The sequence below is a fragment of the Ictalurus punctatus genome, chromosome 18, assembly GCF_001660625.3.
Source record: "Ictalurus punctatus breed USDA103 chromosome 18, Coco_2.0, whole genome shotgun sequence".
NCBI lineage: Eukaryota > Metazoa > Chordata > Actinopteri > Siluriformes > Ictaluridae > Ictalurus > Ictalurus punctatus.
The window spans coordinates 22,064,092-22,081,342 of NC_030433.2; the positions used below are offsets into that span (position 1 = coordinate 22,064,092).

Consider the following 17,251-nt stretch of genomic DNA (forward strand, 5'->3'; position numbering starts at 1 on the left):
CCTTAACTACCACGTCCCAACCTTTTCGTTAGATCCTGTCGCTGGCTCAGTACCTCAAAAGCAGATGTTGCAGTGGTGGTCTTGTGCCAACCGCTTGCAAGGTGTACCGGTAGATCTCAGAATCCTTGTCCAAGGTGTCCACGTCGCTGTGCTGGAGGTCGCTTTGCCACTGACCGTGCTCTCTTAGGACACGTTGAAAAACATCTTTCTGGGGAGCGTCCACTTCGACCGTCCCCCTCCACAACGGCAACGGGTTACCATCCTCCACCTGCAACAAACGTTGTCGTTGTCACCATTTACCCTTTCTGTGTTTCTTTGGAAAGCGTCAGCTCGTTCGCAACTTTTCAGGTTTACCGTTTCAAGTTTATACCACATGACCGCTCACCTTTTTAAATGCCACATCCACGTGATCGGAGGTGGAGCAGATTACCCAGCTTTTGGTCTTCTCCCTCGCTTCCCTCAGGAGCTGCTGGACGCAGAGGTCTAGCCGGGCGCGGTCTGCTAGGTCGGACTCGTTTGTGTTTAAAGCAGAGCCTCCGTCCATGTTCGGGGCGTCTTCGTTAAAGGTGCTGGGATTCCTTTTGTGCCAGTAATGTGGCATCTGAATGAAATTGAGATTGAGTCTGATTGGTGAGGGATATTTATGCTAAAAAATCCGTAAAAAATACAAATCTATAGTATTATAGATGCATGACGTTTATAGGACATTGGAGCCGTTAACTAATTATAGTTAGTTTACATTACATTGACATTTACAGCATTTGATGACTCCACATGCCAAAGTGTCCTTGGGCAAGACGCTGAACCCCGAGTTGCTCCCGATGGCAAGTTAGCCGCTTGCGTGGCAGCTCTGCAACCATTGGTGTGTGAGTGTGTGTGTGTGTGTGTGAATGGGTGAATGAGACACAGTGTAAAGCGCTTTGGATAAAAACGCTATATAAGTGCGCCATTTACCATTTTATGTCTTTGGATCAACCATTGTTGTATTCAAATGTGCTTTATAAATAAAAATTTGTCATCTGCCCTGTGGTGTAGTGTCAGAATTGTGTGTGCGTGGGGGTGACGTTTTATCTCCATACATGCCTTCATAACGTATCATACAGCACTGACTGACTAGATACGAGTATATCAGCTATTACTGTATGTTTAATAGACTTTCAGAAACTCTTGCAGTTTTTTTTTAAGCTTCGGATCTACTTTAATTGTTTATCAACCCTTCCATATTAATACATTTATTCTCATGCAAATTAGGAGAAGCTGCAGCATTTCAGCGACCTTGATTTTCTTTAATATGCAGCCTTGAGTCTTCCATTGAATACTTCTGTATGCACTGTTCATTTGTGATTCATCCGAGGATGCGGTGCATTAACGAAGTGGCCAGATTACATCTAATGACTTTATTGTGGTGCTAATCCAGGGTGGAGTAAAAGACTAATCTGCATCTATATAAAAAAAAAAAAAAAAAACACGACAATGTGGCGCCCCCTATCTGTGTACAGTCTTGAGTAAGTAGGATCCCTGTCGGACATGAAATTCACACCGCTTGGCAACGTTCGTTTGTCATTTAGCAAGCTACGAATTATGAATTCGACGGTAGCTAATAGCAAACTTAAGAAGTACGATGTTATCGTATGTTGTGATCAGTTGAACCAGGGAATAGATTACTTCCGTGTTAGCTAGCTAAGTGTACTATTTCGTCGCTGTTGGGAAATGATGAAATGACTTCAAACCAGCTTACCACAGCGAGATTTTTCAAGTCGTTTCATATGATATGACATTCGTAAACGGCTACCCCTTAGCTACAATCATGATTGTATGGATTTGTAGCAAAAGTGTTATCGTAACATACGGTTTGCTTTTACAATTGGTGTAATATACACTATATGGCCAAAGGTACTTGTATGTGGACGTCTGATCATCACACTCTACACCCATATGCGGTTCTTCTCCAAACTGTTCAACCACAAAGTTGGAAGCACACAATTGTATAGAACGTCTCTGTACGCTGTAGCGTTACAATTTCCCCTAAGAACTAAGAATCCCAAACACTGTTCCAGCATGACGACGCACCTGTGCAGAAAAAGTGCGAGCTCCATGAAGACGTGGTGTGTGAAGGACGGAAGAAGTTGGAAGAACTCGCGTGTCCTGTACAGAGCCCTGACCTCAACCTTTACTGAACACCTTTGGGATGAACTGGAGCCTCCTCACATCAACATCAGCGCCTGACTTCGACCTCACTAACGCTCTTGGAGCTGAATGAACACGAATCCCCACAGCCATGCCCCAAAATCTAGTGGAAAGCCTTCCCGGGGGAGTAGAGAACGGATTCGGAATAGGATGTTCAATACTCAGGTTGTCCACATACCTTTGGCCATATAGTGTATGTTAGATTTTTAAAGCAACCCTCCTGCCACTGGTGGAGTTACGCCACGCCACCTGCATGCAAGATTCGAATTAAAACCGGGAAAAGGGCACAGTACCTGGAACAGTCTGGTGCACTCCGTCACCAAATGTGCTAGCCCCTGAGTAGCAGCCAAGTTCTCACTCAGATCTCTCTGGTCCGGTCTTCCCAAGCTGTACTTCCTTTGCCCTGCCCTGTGTTAAAAAAAAAACCCCAAACAAACAAACAGGAAATGTCATAAGAATACTCTGCAATTCATACACCGACCATGCTTAGACGCCTTGTGGAAATCCTAACTAGGATCATTCCTTCCTGTTCCATCTGCTGGGAGAGTTGACTGAGAAATTGTTGTTATGATGAAAAGTTATTGCCCCTCTTAATATTTCATTTTTCAGGAACATTGTGCTGAAGTTTTCTGGAGATCCTGTCCAGGTTTACTTTTTTCCCTTTCACACAAAAACAACCTTCAATCCAGCAGCGCTTGGTGTTTAGTTACAGAAAAGATATTATTTCTGCAGTCTGACAATTTGTTGCACTCCACCCAAAAACTCAGCAGGAAGACGGCGCTGGAAAAGAGATTACAGGCTCAACCGCCTGGATGTGTTTACTCTACGGCGCTCTGCCGGTGACGTCGTTACAATCTCGACTTCCTCTCGTTGACGTTATCGTGGCCCGTCATCTCCAAACACAGCATGTCACGGAGGAAGTACGGACATGGCGAGTGTAAGGGACGGTCGTCTCCAGAATTATTCGCACCGTCGGCATCCAGATTTTATAGACGGTCAATAATCGCATGGAAATTCAGATTTTATACCTCAGTGAAACAGGAAGTCATGGACTTCATGGATGGAGATTATTAGGGGGCCATGATAGAGAAGGGCCAATGGGGGAATTTCGGCAGAAAGCCACTTTTTTACGAAAGGTAAAATAAAATACATCTAACTTACAGAATTGCTAGATTGCCAGACAAATGTCCAATATTTTTAAATATATATATACATATGAAAGAAAATGTCAAAGACCTGCTGCTGGTGCTGTCTCTCTTGAGAACATTGAGATGGAAAAGAGATGGGGCCAAGCAAACAGCAATATTTGTCGGGGTCATCTGGTTTTCCTCCACACAGGCCACCACTTCATGGAGGAAGAAGAGGAGGCACTGAAGAGCTTCTCGGTTCTCATCCGGCAGGAGGAAGATGGCTGCCTGGACTGCTCCAAACTGTTGATCCTTTGGGAAGTCTGTGGTGGATGAAAGGATGACTCGGTGAAAGAAATCCGAAAGCATATCCAGAAAGATAAGTGTCTCAGAAAACTTAACGACTACGTGCGACATGTTTTGTAATTCTCATGATCGATATTCTTTAGATATCTATGGAACTATGGAAGGAGGTCTGCTTGGGAATGCCTACACTGGTAGATGTGCAGGAAACTCTCGCACAGCTTGCTGGAGAAAATGGGCTCGGGCAGGTCTCTGAAATATTGCTTTATCATGTCGGCTACGTCGAACGCAGACTGGCCCTCAAAAGAAAAGCCGTCAGGGTCGGCTTCAATCATGTCCCTTAGATACTGAATTCGTGATTTGACCCCAGACTTCCGGAAGAGGCCGACCTGTTGAACAGAAATAATAAAACGTGTATGATGATGACCCTATGACCCTAAAAATAACCCAATGCTCGTATCTACCTTTGGACTAGGCAAAAGTTTCTTCTTCTAGCATGGAATTTATTCACGGATGACGTACTGAGGATCTCACCTGATCCAGGCATTCAGTCTTAAGGAACTCCATTGCTCTGAGGATGCTTGGAGGCAGAGGTTTTCCTGACCTCTGGACACTCTGAAGCAAAGCTACACCAAACACCTTCCTGTTCTTGTGGTCCGAAGCGTTCGTCTTTCTGTAGACTTTCGGGACTGTCCTACGGTGGAAAAACACACGATGTTCACTCACTGCGTATCAAACATGACTGTGGGCTGCAAAAAAAATATAGGACAAAAGATTTCTTTTTTAAAACTCAAGAGTTTTAATGTTCTTTGAAAGATATCGAGAAGAACCTCTTATGGACTGCTTCATTAAAGCTTGTGAGTGTTCTTGTGAGTGTTTGACATTTCATTTGTCTGTTGGAGTGCGCTCTTCTCTACTTCTACTTACTCGAGTGTTTAACGACGTGAGCAAACTGCTAGTAAAGAAACGAGTTAAACAAATACAGTTTTTTTGACTAGTTGAGACTAGTCATGCGGCAGCCAGGGACTAAAGGGAATATTCCGTGTGAAGCTTGCAGGGCTGAGCGAGAGGTCAGATTTCAAGGTCAAGTTTGAGGGGCAAATAAACCCTACATTAATTAACATGAATGTGAGTCTCTGCACATCACATTTACATTTAATTCATTTCTCCTTAACTACCTGGTCAGGGTCATGGTGGTTTCAATTGGGCTACTAGTTTGGGAAATAGACCAGCTATATTGATTAGAAAATAACCAAATAAATAAAACAAACGAAGAAGGACAGAACAACAACAACATATGAATATTTGGAATATAAACAATATGATTTGGAGCACCTTATGTACAGTATTGGGTAAATATTGACTTGTGTACGAAGAATTCGCGATAAATTTCAGACGTCCGTCGATAGAGATTTTTGCGAAGATCGGATCTGATCTGATTATGTCGGAAACTCGACTGCAGTGCTCACAAGCTATGCACCTGAAGGGCCACTTGTCATTATTTGATTCAGATCAAACTTAAAAGCCATTCAAGTCTCAGATGCCAGGAACTTGCCCACCTATCCAACAGTGAATTTACCAATTTCCATCTAATGGGGTTTCCTTTGATATCAGAGCTAGCAAAGCTTTTCATTAGACTTTCATTTCCATTTCGGGCCTAACGCTCTTTAGCATCGAACTACACATTTGAATTCAATTAAAAAGACAATATCGGTATCCTCTTCATTCCATTATTCCAACGATGTTCCACTACCGGCTGAACACGGCACAAACATCTCTGGACTTCCTGTGGCTTTGTAAACTGCAGCTGATATTGTTCTTTGGAAATGAAAAGAGAGGAAGAAGTCACTGGACTGCAGCAGACAAGACTTATCTGAAATCAAGGATCATACACAGAATTGACTGTGCTGAATACTGAATGTAGTGTGTGTGTGTGTGTGTGTGTGTGTGTGTGTTGGGTATGGGTGGGGGATTTAACAAGGTTATTTCTTTTGTACTTAGCCCAGTGGTTGTTAAAACAGATAGACCATTACTTTCCCCTCAAAAAGTCAATTACGCTGTCCTTTTTGCTTTAAGCAATCAGTATTACTCCAGTTTCTGCACAGGAACTTAGAATGTCCAATGCTTTATTACTCCCACGTTGTTTTTTACGTACGTGGTGGTGTCGCAGGACGACATTATCAACGGCATAGCTGCCAAACAAAATGAAGTCGAGAGGCTAGCACACTTGACTTATCCTGTAGGCTGCCATTTAGTGATTTTGTACAGCAACAAGGTAATGAATAGGGGGTTCGGAGTTGACGAATCCGGCGCACAAATCTAGCATTTCATATCGAATGCAGATCAAAAGAGCTGGCAGTAAAGATCGGGCAGATGCAAAAGCTGTTAGCAAGAATGCAACAACGTGAAAGAGAAAGGAAAATGGAAAAAAAAAATAAGGCGTCAGCATATGAATGTCCTTAAAAGCTGTGTTCTTATCATCGAAAGAATACAATATCGGCACATCGAGTGATTCTTTTCCTCAACAGGAAGTAGTATTGATACTTGATTTATATTTTGAGTCTCAGTAAATAATGTATTGTCTGGTGTTATTAACCCTCATGATGTCTTTGATAGACAGTCGCCACTAGTTTCCACCAAAGAAACTACTTTGGGGGCCTGGAACGAAAGAAAGTAGAATGGTAAGTTATGTATGCGAGTGGAGGACCGCGAGTACTTGGACTCGGATGAACTTGAATAGTCTGGTCCTGGTTTGCTGTTAGCACTTGACAAGGAAACAATCAAACAGGAAAAACTCCAGTATTTCCAAAGGCAACTGCCCTGGTCGGTGGTCATCATCTCAGTCCGAGAACCATGGTTACTTGTTGTATATTAGTCTGGTAAATGGTGTGTTTCCATAAATAAAAAATGATTGATTCGCTAAACCTGGTCTCTCTCACTTCTACACACATTATAACATTTGTTCTTTTAGCAGTTCCTTCATCCTTTTTTAAATTTTTTTTTTATCTGCGTTAGCTCAACTTACCAGTTCCATCCTTGCTTGCTGAAGGGTGAGTGTTTGTCCATCAGAACAGTCAATCTGAGCAAACTCAGTCTCTGCAGCATGGAGACACATGGGGCAAGCTGGGACTCGATGGCTCCGGTGGTGGGGCTAGATGTTAAGATCTGTTCACTGCACCAGTGAAGTTTCTGAGCACTGAAAATGTACAGCATTGTTTGCTACTGCGATGTAACAACAGATCAGATGTGTTTACAATTTTCCGAAAGGTGGTGTGATTGTAACTTACCCGGGGAACTGGACGGTACGTGACCATGCCTGTGAGATTTTGTTGTAATTTTGCTCGGGACCCGTTTGGTCCGTTTCACTCTGCTCTTTGATCTCAAGGTGGATGTCAGTCAGAGAAGAAGGGGATGGAGAGTTGGAGTGGGATAAATCTGAATCTTCATCCTCGGGCAGTTTGTCTGTCCATGAAGTGACCAATTGCTGTAGTCCGTTGATACGTTCCATTACATTATCCAAGGCTGAAAACACATCGTCCTCTATAATATGCATATGATCTGGGACATTGTCATAAATGCTAACACGATGGTCATGTGCCACCAGAGGACTGCATGGCGGTTCTTGGTCTTTGGACGTACTGCTTCGACATCTACGGCGATGGCATCCGTGAAAGCTTCCGGTCCTCCAGTTGACGGAGGTGTTATCAATAGGTGACAGCACAGTATTGTGCAAAACGGTGGGAAAAGTACCTGGCTTGTGACCATGTGGGATCTTAAAGATGGTGTTACCATTAAGACTGTGTTGGTCGGGAAGCTCTTGCTCACTAATACAGGCTTGTTCTTTTGCCTGCGTTTGAATATTCTGTCTTTTATAGTTACTACGAACCTTGGTGACCGGACTGGGTGTACTGACTGCACTGCTGTTCTCTGAGGGACTGCTGCTAGAGCCGTAAGGTGGTGTACAGGATATTGGGCTACATGCCTTATCTGGGAGCCCTGAAATATTAAGATGGTGGAGCTCCTCATGCTTGTCCTCCCCGTGACCCTCCTGTAGCACAGGACTGCTTATGACCAACCGCGATTTCCCACCTTGGGCACGGGGCCGTAGTGTTGACCCTCGGAGTCGGAGCTTGTCCATCTTGCGAAGAAGGCTCTGACCCTTCTTCAGAGGAGGCCTCTCAGGGAAGCGCTCTTCACTGCTGAAGTTATGAGGCTCTCCTGGAGATGGAGGTCCACTGTAGGAACTGTCTGGGGACAAGTGCTTGTAGGTGGAGGAGCATCTAGAGGAGCTTCGGCTTGTCTCAGGATCTTCAGAAGATTTAAAGGTGGCACCACCGCCATCGCTGTCACTACTGCTGGAGCTGTGCATGGAGTGAATCTCATGGTGCTCACTGCTATCTGACAGAGAAGCTTCACAGCTTTCAGACCTTCTAAGACTTGAGACAGTGCTGTCCACAGATGGCTGAAAGTCCATACCATCTGTACGTATCCAGCGCCTACTCTTTTGGTCGTAGGACCACTTTGGGCTGATGGCACAAGGCTCCACATCGTCATCAACTTCACCCTAGATTGAAAAAAATAACAAATGACCCAAGTGCATGTCAGTAGGGCTAAGTTTAGGATGTAGAAAACAAAGTTCGTTTCATGGTGTGAAGATTTATTCTCAACTCAAGTTCTCTCATAAACTCACTCGTCGTTTGAATCTGCTCAGATCCAGCTTCATCTCCGCACATTTGTTTAAGGTGTTTAGTCTCCTGGGTGCAAAAGAACACATGAATGTCTCAGAAATGAATGAGTACTATAATATCGCCCCAAATTCCCATCTCATGCAAAATACAATCCAGAAAAACATGCACTCACCTGCAGAGAGAGTCTAATGTGTCACTATCCAGGAATTCATGATCACTCTTCGCCCAGTCTATGTCGATAGGAATATGGCAATCTAGACGCCAGACAGAGTTACACGTCAAGCACTGTTTGCTGTTCGTTCGAAAGTGTGCGATTGTTGCCGCAATTAATTACAACAAGGAATTCTGAAAATAAATATTTACTTTTGAAAAGCTGTGCATACTGAGGGAAGCCGGCCGCTCGGAGCCAATCGCAAGCCTCCTTGGCTTCGATCTCTAAAAAAAGACAAACAAATAAAGTGAGTCATTTTCGACCGTGCCGTTTTCACCGGGCGAACGTTAGCGATGGCTCCGAACGCGAAAGGAACGTCTTCCTTCTTAGGAATTTCCCATGGATTATTCTTGAGGTGATGCTGAGTAATTTGCTCGATTTGAATTCATCTCTCTTTTTGTTGCTCTACGGAGAAACAGAGAAGCAGCTAGATTACCTTGCCACATAACTTCACATGTTCATCTGCCACCCATTTACTTTCACCTTTCCTGATTCTTTCCTAACAGAGCACAGCCAGGAACAGATGGTGGAAACAAATCCTTTCTACATACTGGCTGGTGAGCCATAAAACTTCAGCGCCTGGGGCGGTTTCTGTCTTTCCCATAGGCGACTGGAGGGTCAAGGGAAGACAGCTGGACCGGGAGCTACATAGCGCAGATTGCTCCGATATGTAAACAGTCGGAGGGTTTTCGCAGCTCTCAGTGCAAGATCTGTATGCTGTATGTAGAACCATGCTGGATGTGGCTGGTGGAGCTTCATCGAGCAGTGTTGTTTCACCTCGTCTGATCTGAACAGCCTTAATAAACGAAATGGTACAGCTTAGAGATGGCTCAGAATTGGACAAATAAGGAAAGAACAGGGATGTGGAGCATGGGCGTGACTAGTTATGAGGACACCAAAGTCCTCAGCGTCTGTGTGATCTCCAGCTGTCAAATTTGATATGGAATATGTAATATACCAAGGACACTGTAGGTTTGTCCATAGATGTAATGGCAGATTATGTTTAGTGTTAAACTCCCAGACTTTATCTTCTTGTTCAGAGGGGTGCAGTGAACATCTGACATAGCTGTAGCATAAATATTTGAGCTTATGCAACTATTGCTTATGTCCTAAATAGGTGGTTTGCAAAATGCAGTGCAATGCTGCTAGTCAAATCACCATAACATTAGCAGATGTACCCCGTATTAGCTTCAGGCTGCATCGCATTTTAATGCTTTTCCAATAATCACTGAGGAGAAGTGTGACTCTCTCTCTCTCTCTCTCTCTCTCTCTCTCTCTCTCTCTTTCCTTGCTTTGCTTTTATTCTACACATCCACACAAAATGTCCTTTTCCTGTTTGAGAGGTCAGCTTGGCAACAACACAGAATATGATCCAGCGAGGCAGATAGAACTTTGCTGAGGTACTGAAATGCACGAAATTTGGCTGACCTTACAGCAGGATGTTGTTATGGTAACTTATGGTGTAAATCGTGTAATAATGATCGTTCAAATAAGACGTAAACACAATACGGCAATATAACAACAGGACTCGTGCGTGCAAATCATATGTGCGATGGTATCACATGGATCTGCTCTTATACAGCCACTTCCTTTTCAAAACACTCTGGGCGGCCCTACAGGAAGTCGTGCTTTTTAGGTTTTGGAAGCTGATAACAGATGTAGCGTGCGATTGTAGTCCTCCCAGTCTAGAAGCCTGTACAAGTTTACAAGTTTCTGAATGGCCTGGGAGGGTCTCGTCTCGGGGTGATACGTGCTCCCGAGCTGCATGCTCTCTACTCTACACACACAAAATAAACACTCAATTAAGATCCAACCATCACGCTCACAGACATACATGAGGGGCAATGTTCAGCGACTCCATCTTGAAGGCATCTGCTAAACCGCTGCTGTTCCGTGCAGCCTCGGAGGGGGGATGGGGAGGGGGGGCGGTGAGTGATAGGGGAACGCTTGTCAGTAAAAATAACACTTAGTACAGTAAGAACACGCAAAGTGAAGACGCAGGTGTTTAGCTGATGGCTTGTAGGATTCGCAACTGGAGATCATGTCGTCGGAGCTTAATCTGAGATTATTTGATGTTTGAGAGAGAGTCTGGGAGCTGGGAAGGAAAAAAAAATCAATCAAAGCCACACCAATAAATCGTGTTAAATGACCAAAACACGGCTCGCATGTTTCCAGTAGCAATGAAACATGAACCTTAAAATAACGCTTAGACTCCAAGGTAACGTAACGCTGAAAACTTGTAAAGTGGTCTTGTAAAGTTTTTGCTTGAGGCCACCTTATCCATCCACCCATCCATCTTCTATACCGCTTACTCCTTCTTAGGGTCACGGGGAAACCTGGAGCCTATCCCAGGGAGCATGGGGCACGAGGCGGGGTACACCCTGGACAGGGTGCCAATCCATCACAGGGCACAACCACATACACACTCACACACCCATTCATACACTACGGACACTTTGGACATGCCAGTCGGCCTACCGTGCGTGTCTTTAGACTGGGGGAGGAAACCGGAGTACCCGGAGGAAACCCCCGCAGCACGGGGAGAACATGCAAACTCCACACACGCAGGGCCACGTTGCACCCCAGGCCACCTTATTTCTTTTACAAATCATCAATAACTGTACTGTATTTAAAACCAGTCTACGGGTCTACCAAAATGTCCTGATTTCCAATCTTTTTGAGATAGGAAGAGTACCAACCGTCACTAATGGCTGTCGCAACGTTATATCGAGAACAGCGTTCAGTGTGACGTCATAGAGAAGGACAGAAAAAGATAAACAGCTTAATTACGGCGACAGCTCATTGGCCCCTTAATGGTCCGACGAATACCCCTGACATGGCGCAGAGGGTTTCTGAGCTGTATAAATATATACGACATTTTCCATGGTCTTTGCTTTCCAGCTGTTCTTTCTCTTTCTACCTCATGTACGGTTTCATCGGTGACGAGTCCGATTTGTGTGCAAAACAGGCACCTTTCGCTCTGGTCAGGTCTGCTAGGTAGAGGAGCATTAGGTCATAGGTGTAATTGCTCGCATGCCCTGTTGATACCGCTCGTCGCTAACAACACCCGGTTGACCGAGTGCCAGTGGACAGAGGAGCTCCGGTGCTTCTCGTGGCATCCAAAAGCTTCTCTCTGAAGCTTGGATTTCTGATTTACAAGCATTGTATTCGATTTATAATCGAATGATCACGACGTGTCGGCGAAGATGATTGTAAACACGATGGCTCTATGTATACATTCAATAATGTTTATTCTCCTTTATTATACCTTGCATAGTGTGTGTATTAAAGTGAGAAATTCTCATGAGCATTCAACATTTTTGACCAAAGGTCCAAAAAAAAAAAAAAAAAAAAAACCCCCCAAAAAACCCTCCACCCTTTCAGTACACATTTGTTTGTCTATTTTTAATTAATTAAATTTTTTACCTCACACATTTCACGATTTCATTAAGTCATTAAATTCTTGCACCTGCTCCTTCGGTGATCCAAAAAAGCATCCAAAATACACACGCTCTATATTTCTGAACATCAAGACCGTTCTTCTGTGTGAATGTAAGAATTTAGGTCCTAATAAACAAAAAATCTCTCGCTTCCCAGGCCTTTTTTTTTTCTTCTTCTTCTTCTTCTTCTTCTTCTTCTTCTTTTTTTTTTTACATTACACATTTGCGTAATCTTTTTTAAACAACTACCAAATGAAATGAAATAATGACTAAAGACTAGTAAAATGTTTCACTTACTTGTAATCAACATTGCTGTAGAGTTGACTCCAAACTCAATGTGTTGCCAGTTAGAAATAAGTTACAGAAGTGTAGTAAATAATATATAAATGATCAAGCATTACAAAACAAAACAAAACAAAAAAACAACCCAGCAACTACAATAAAGATAATGTTCAGTTGACAGAAAGGCGCTAGCGAGTTCTCTTTTTCAGACTGATGATATCACTGGGACAGAATTTCCCTTTCAGTGGACTAAACCAACTGACTGAGAGGGTGGTTCCCATGGTGCATCAAAAGCCAGGCTTAGAATTGTGTTCAAGCTGCCCAAATATATTTCAGGCATCTTTTGTGTGGCTGCCATGTTATATATCTGGCCTTTTAAGTAGCTGAAGCTTGAAAAAGCCCAGCACTATAGGAATACATCTGGAACGTGTTACTTCGAGTCATTTCATTTCGAATAAACAGTGCCACAGCTCCGATGCGTCGGGTTTCTATAACGACGGCTCTGACAGGAGTTCTAGCCGTACCATAAATGAATCATATTAATGTGCTAGTTCTAATATGCTAAAGTTTCCAGAAGACGTCCCACCATTACCTCAGGCTAAAGTGTTGTTGTTTGACTAAGAGAAACGTATAAGTGTTGATATGGTGTCATCTTCTGTAAGGTAAGGTTTGTGGAAGGAGTCTCCAGTGTCAGCACCTTAAAACAGTACTGCAACAGTAAGAACGTTGTGTTTATTCTTTGTCTTAATAACTTCGATAAGCTTGTGAGGGAACAACCGTTAGTATGTAGCTGCTGTAATGTAAGCGATAAGAGGAACTAACTTGTCCGTTGAACATTAACTGTAACTATAAACAGTTAAAAAGTGCAATGTCATTTTTCATTAATAAATTAACATCGTAATCGTTGGCAAATCATTGAGGTATAAGTAGAATAGAACACTTTGGGCTGTGTTGTTGCATGAAAAGCACATCAGGCACCCCAGCATGGATTAGTGCTATAAGATGTACAGCGTTTTGTTTTGTTTGCAATTGTTTGACGAACCATAAAGACAATTTTTCACAACCTTCTCCGCTCATATTTACCAAGGGTGCCAATATTAGTGGAGGGGGCTGTACACAGAATGGTAATTTTATTTGACTAGATATGAAGTATTCTACTAAATCCAGTATTATAGTATTATTTAGATTGTCATGATGTTATAGTTTGAATAACATCATGGTGTATGATTTTGAAGCTGTAGCTTCGTCACGTACATGTAAACAACGCTTACAGCCTTTACATTAGTACACAAGAAAATATTAATGGTAAAAATTAGCTTATTTCAGTGGTAATGGCGATGTTAATAAAACATGAGATGAGATTTGTAGTACAATAATTGGCTTGAAGATACGGTCGATGTAACGTAGTCCATGGTAGGGTTGGGCAATATGACAGTAGAGGTCAAATCCTGAAAATCATCATGTGCTCGTAATGTCCAATTTTTGTAGGACATTAAAATAAAAGCATTTATAAATGTCTTTAAAAAATGGTGCAACCATTCTGTACATCGTGATACACATCATGTATCGTAGTATGATATATTTGTCATATCGCCCACCCCTAGTCCATGGTATATCCGCCAGAGCTAATTTCTGTCCTGTCCTTCTCCTGACCACTTCTACCATCCCCAAAACATCTCTTTTTTTTTTTTTTTACCAGGCAGTTAACTGAGACGTCGTTCTGAAGTTAACAACCTATTATTTCTAGATTGACAGATTTCATACGCCATCAGACACCCGCCAGACGCTCAAAGTGCCGAGTTGGCAGTTTGCACTGAAGATTCCAATCAATCTTCGGTCTACGCAGTGACACGACAGGTCAACGTATGCGACAAATATATAAAATATTTTCCAAGAAAGCCTTTTAAGGGTTCGTAAATGGATTGAAAGAAGTCCTAGGTACTTTTCTTCACTTCTCTTTGAGCCAAACTGCAGGCTTTTGGTGTAATCAAACCCCCGAGAGAGCCATTAGTGCTAATGGGATATCAAGGACTCGATCCTAATTGAAAGCTGAGAGTCGATAACTATTAGCCGTGATTGGGTTCGTCGATATCGGTGTAGTGTAAGGGTCATATACGGTATGTGTCACGCATGTCGGAGGTACGAAGACCACGTTCACATCCTCCGGCGGAATGGTCCGTGGATGCAGTCGTGGCTTTAATGATAAATCGAGCTCATAAGCGAGATCTGGAGTGCTGTGGGATATTTTGAAGGACGTACGATGCATATGTGATCGGATAGTTTGGTCACGTATTGTTATTGACACTTTTCAACAAGAAAGCTTTAGTATTAGTACATCTGCTGTAAATAGAAGCTCGTTTTAATCAAATGGACCTCAGATCAGTCGTATGTGTTTCTGATTAAATAGGATGAACGAAAGGATGTAATGACGCTTGCACGTTATTTTAAACCAGTGTCTGGCAGAAAGTGTCAGGACATACTCGACAGTGCAGAGCTAACGGAAAACATTACAGGAGCACTGGCTCCATCATGTCCACCAGCTTGTCCCACCCTTATTGTGTGTGAAGTCATTTGGCTTGCAGGACGCATTAGCAGGAGGCTAATGCTTCCTTTTTAGCTCGAGTTTTGGCTCAAAGTGCTCCGCCTAGACAGACCTTTTAGCCTTTGTTATGTAGGAACAGAGCGGAAAAACATACGACATGAGACTTTTGAGTTTGCCTGATTTCATATGACCCGATCATTCTTTTTTTTCTTCTTCAATTCAACATACAATATCAACACGCAAGACCAACAAAATCCACACAAAAAAAAATGGAGAAAATTTGACTTTACGAATCGGCTTTTCAAGTCACGGACACTAATTAAAACATCCATCCATCCATCCATCCATCGCTTAATCCTTTTCGGGCGAATGTGCTAACCACTAAGCAACCGTGCGCCCTAATTAAAACATTTGCCCGACAAATTTAAGGCTAGATAGAAAGATCAAGGGGAAATTCTGGGCAAAATGTAGTCATGAGCTCAGGATCTACGCAGGGACATTCATGCTACCCCTGCGCCAGCTATTTTCTCTTTAACCAGTCCCTGATTAAGATAAAAAAAAACCCCGGACGCACTCATCCGTGACCTACCTCGTGTACACCTAATCGTGCATTTTGACATCATGAGAAAAATAATTTCTCGAGAAAACAACATGACTTCACAGACGGCCGAATATAACTCGAGTGACGCCGCGATCCCGAACTTTTGCATTCGCATTTCCGCCGGAAACCTAGTTGAGGCATGTTAATTTAACAAATAATAATGAGAAAAGAGATCGTATTGAACGACTCGTATCTAGTTTCAGGCATGAGGTCGGAAATGATTATAGACATTGTGAGGAGAGGACTGTCCTCTAGACGGATATCAGGGATTACGTCGCATGATTGTAGGTTTTCCTCGAGGACTATTAGGAGATTTTGTCCTGAACGCGGCTTCAATCGACTCTGATGTACGTTTGAAATTAGAGGTGGCTAAAAACTATAAATAAAAGTCAGGTAAATGTTTCTACCTGCTCTTTCTGACGATTAAAAAAAACAAAACAAAACAAAACAAAAAAAACGCCAGTGCAAAAGAAATAGTTTCACTTGCCTGGATGTAATCAAATAAGCGTTCATCTTTGAGGTTTTTAGTTTTTAATTGGTTCCTGACGGGAAAATAGAACGACGGATAAATACGTTTATGTATGTATATGTGCAAATAATATGTGAGGAAGGTCTTCGATCATCCAGAATAAGATTGGTTTTGATATAAGATGGTTTCACGTCCTTCCGGCTATTGAATTCAAACAGTTCCTCGTGGATTTGTTGATAAAATTGCTTTTTCGGTAAATCCTGACTTGCAGATGATCTCAGAACGAGACGGGATCTGATACACACAGACAGCGTCGTCTGATTTCCGGCACTTGACATCGTGGTTTGTTTTGACACTTAAGCGTAACCGTGTCTCATTCGCTTGTTTGGTCGGTCCGTTGATTTGTGTTTGAATTTTCATGGACTCTCTCTCTCTCGCTCTCTCTCTCTCTCGTTCGTTTTTTCATGGACACGGCGATGCTTCACCGAGGTGAACGCGAAGTGTAAAATCACGTCGAGAGTTAAAGCCAGGACGCATGTGGGCATCTGAAACGAATCCGGCTTCACCCACGTAATTGCATAAGCAGGACAGGAAGTAAAGCACCCCGTCCTCTTCAGACGAAATCATCTGCCTCCGAGTTAAAAAAATGTGGAGATGAAAATTCCAGAATCCGTGTCAGTAGGTTTAGCGCTCCCTCCTACGTCGGGCTCCGTACGCACAATGAGTTTCGTTCAGAGTTAGTGATTTTTAAAGGAAAATCTTTGTAAGTAATGGACCATATCCCTGATGAAAACATCGATGGATTTTACTCGCAGAGAAAGGAGACGTCTAGCACGTTCTCTGAGAATCCTGGGAAACCCTACCAGCTAATTTCCTCAGAACACTGCAAGACTGTAGTGTAGTGCACCTTAGAGATCGTTCTGATTTAATAACACGTTTATTTATTTATTTAATCAGGGACAATGCACATTAATAACACAAAAGAAATGTCAAATGTGCCAGATTTTAACAAATTGATTCGACAGCATCCACAGTAAAAAAAAAAAAAAAAAAAAAAAACCCAAACCCCTGCTTTTTATCGGTTATTTTACTTGACGCTGCTTTAAATAGTAATTAGAAACTTTTCATTTCATTATTTCTCAGAATTTCTTTAGAAACATCCTGTTTCTCTGGAAACTTTGGGGTAAATCAGAGATCAGACTTTCACTTACTTCTAGGACTAGGATTTACTCCTATGCTTTGGATACATAATCCAGTTGTGTGAGTTTCAACTTACAGACTGAAGACCGGACATTCTCCTTTAGGATTTTCTGGTCGAGAGCAGAATTCATGTTTCCTTCAATTACTGCAAGTTGCCCAGACCCTGAAGCAGCAAAGCGTCCCCACACCACCACACTGCCT

The 17,251-nt window shown here is 42.7% G+C and overlaps 1 protein-coding gene across 2 annotated transcripts in view; it reads right to left on the reverse strand.

Annotated features, from left to right (window-relative positions):
• si:dkeyp-23e4.3 (rho GTPase-activating protein 7) overlaps positions 1-17,251 on the reverse strand; it is a 45,423-nt gene that overhangs the window by 3,606 nt on the left and 24,566 nt on the right. The window contains exons 1-12 of one of the 2 annotated variants that reach the window (XM_017492952.3): positions 12,254-12,829; positions 8,669-8,740; positions 8,478-8,559; positions 8,308-8,371; positions 6,905-8,181; positions 6,643-6,813; positions 4,152-4,311; positions 3,808-4,006; positions 3,424-3,637; positions 2,481-2,595; positions 386-601; positions 54-268 (exon numbers count right to left, since the gene is read on the reverse strand). In XM_017492952.3, coding sequence (XP_017348441.1) covers positions 54-268; positions 386-601; positions 2,481-2,595; positions 3,424-3,637; positions 3,808-4,006; positions 4,152-4,311; positions 6,643-6,813; positions 6,905-8,181; positions 8,308-8,371; positions 8,478-8,559; positions 8,669-8,740; positions 12,254-12,266 — 2,798 coding nt within the window. In that variant the 5' untranslated portion in view covers positions 12,267-12,829. Of the gene's footprint in view, positions 1-53; positions 269-385; positions 602-2,480; positions 2,596-3,423; positions 3,638-3,807; positions 4,007-4,151; positions 4,312-6,642; positions 6,814-6,904; positions 8,182-8,307; positions 8,372-8,477; positions 8,560-8,668; positions 8,741-12,253; positions 12,830-17,251 lie in introns of those variants that run through there. The other variant, XM_017492951.3, reaches the window with a different exon arrangement.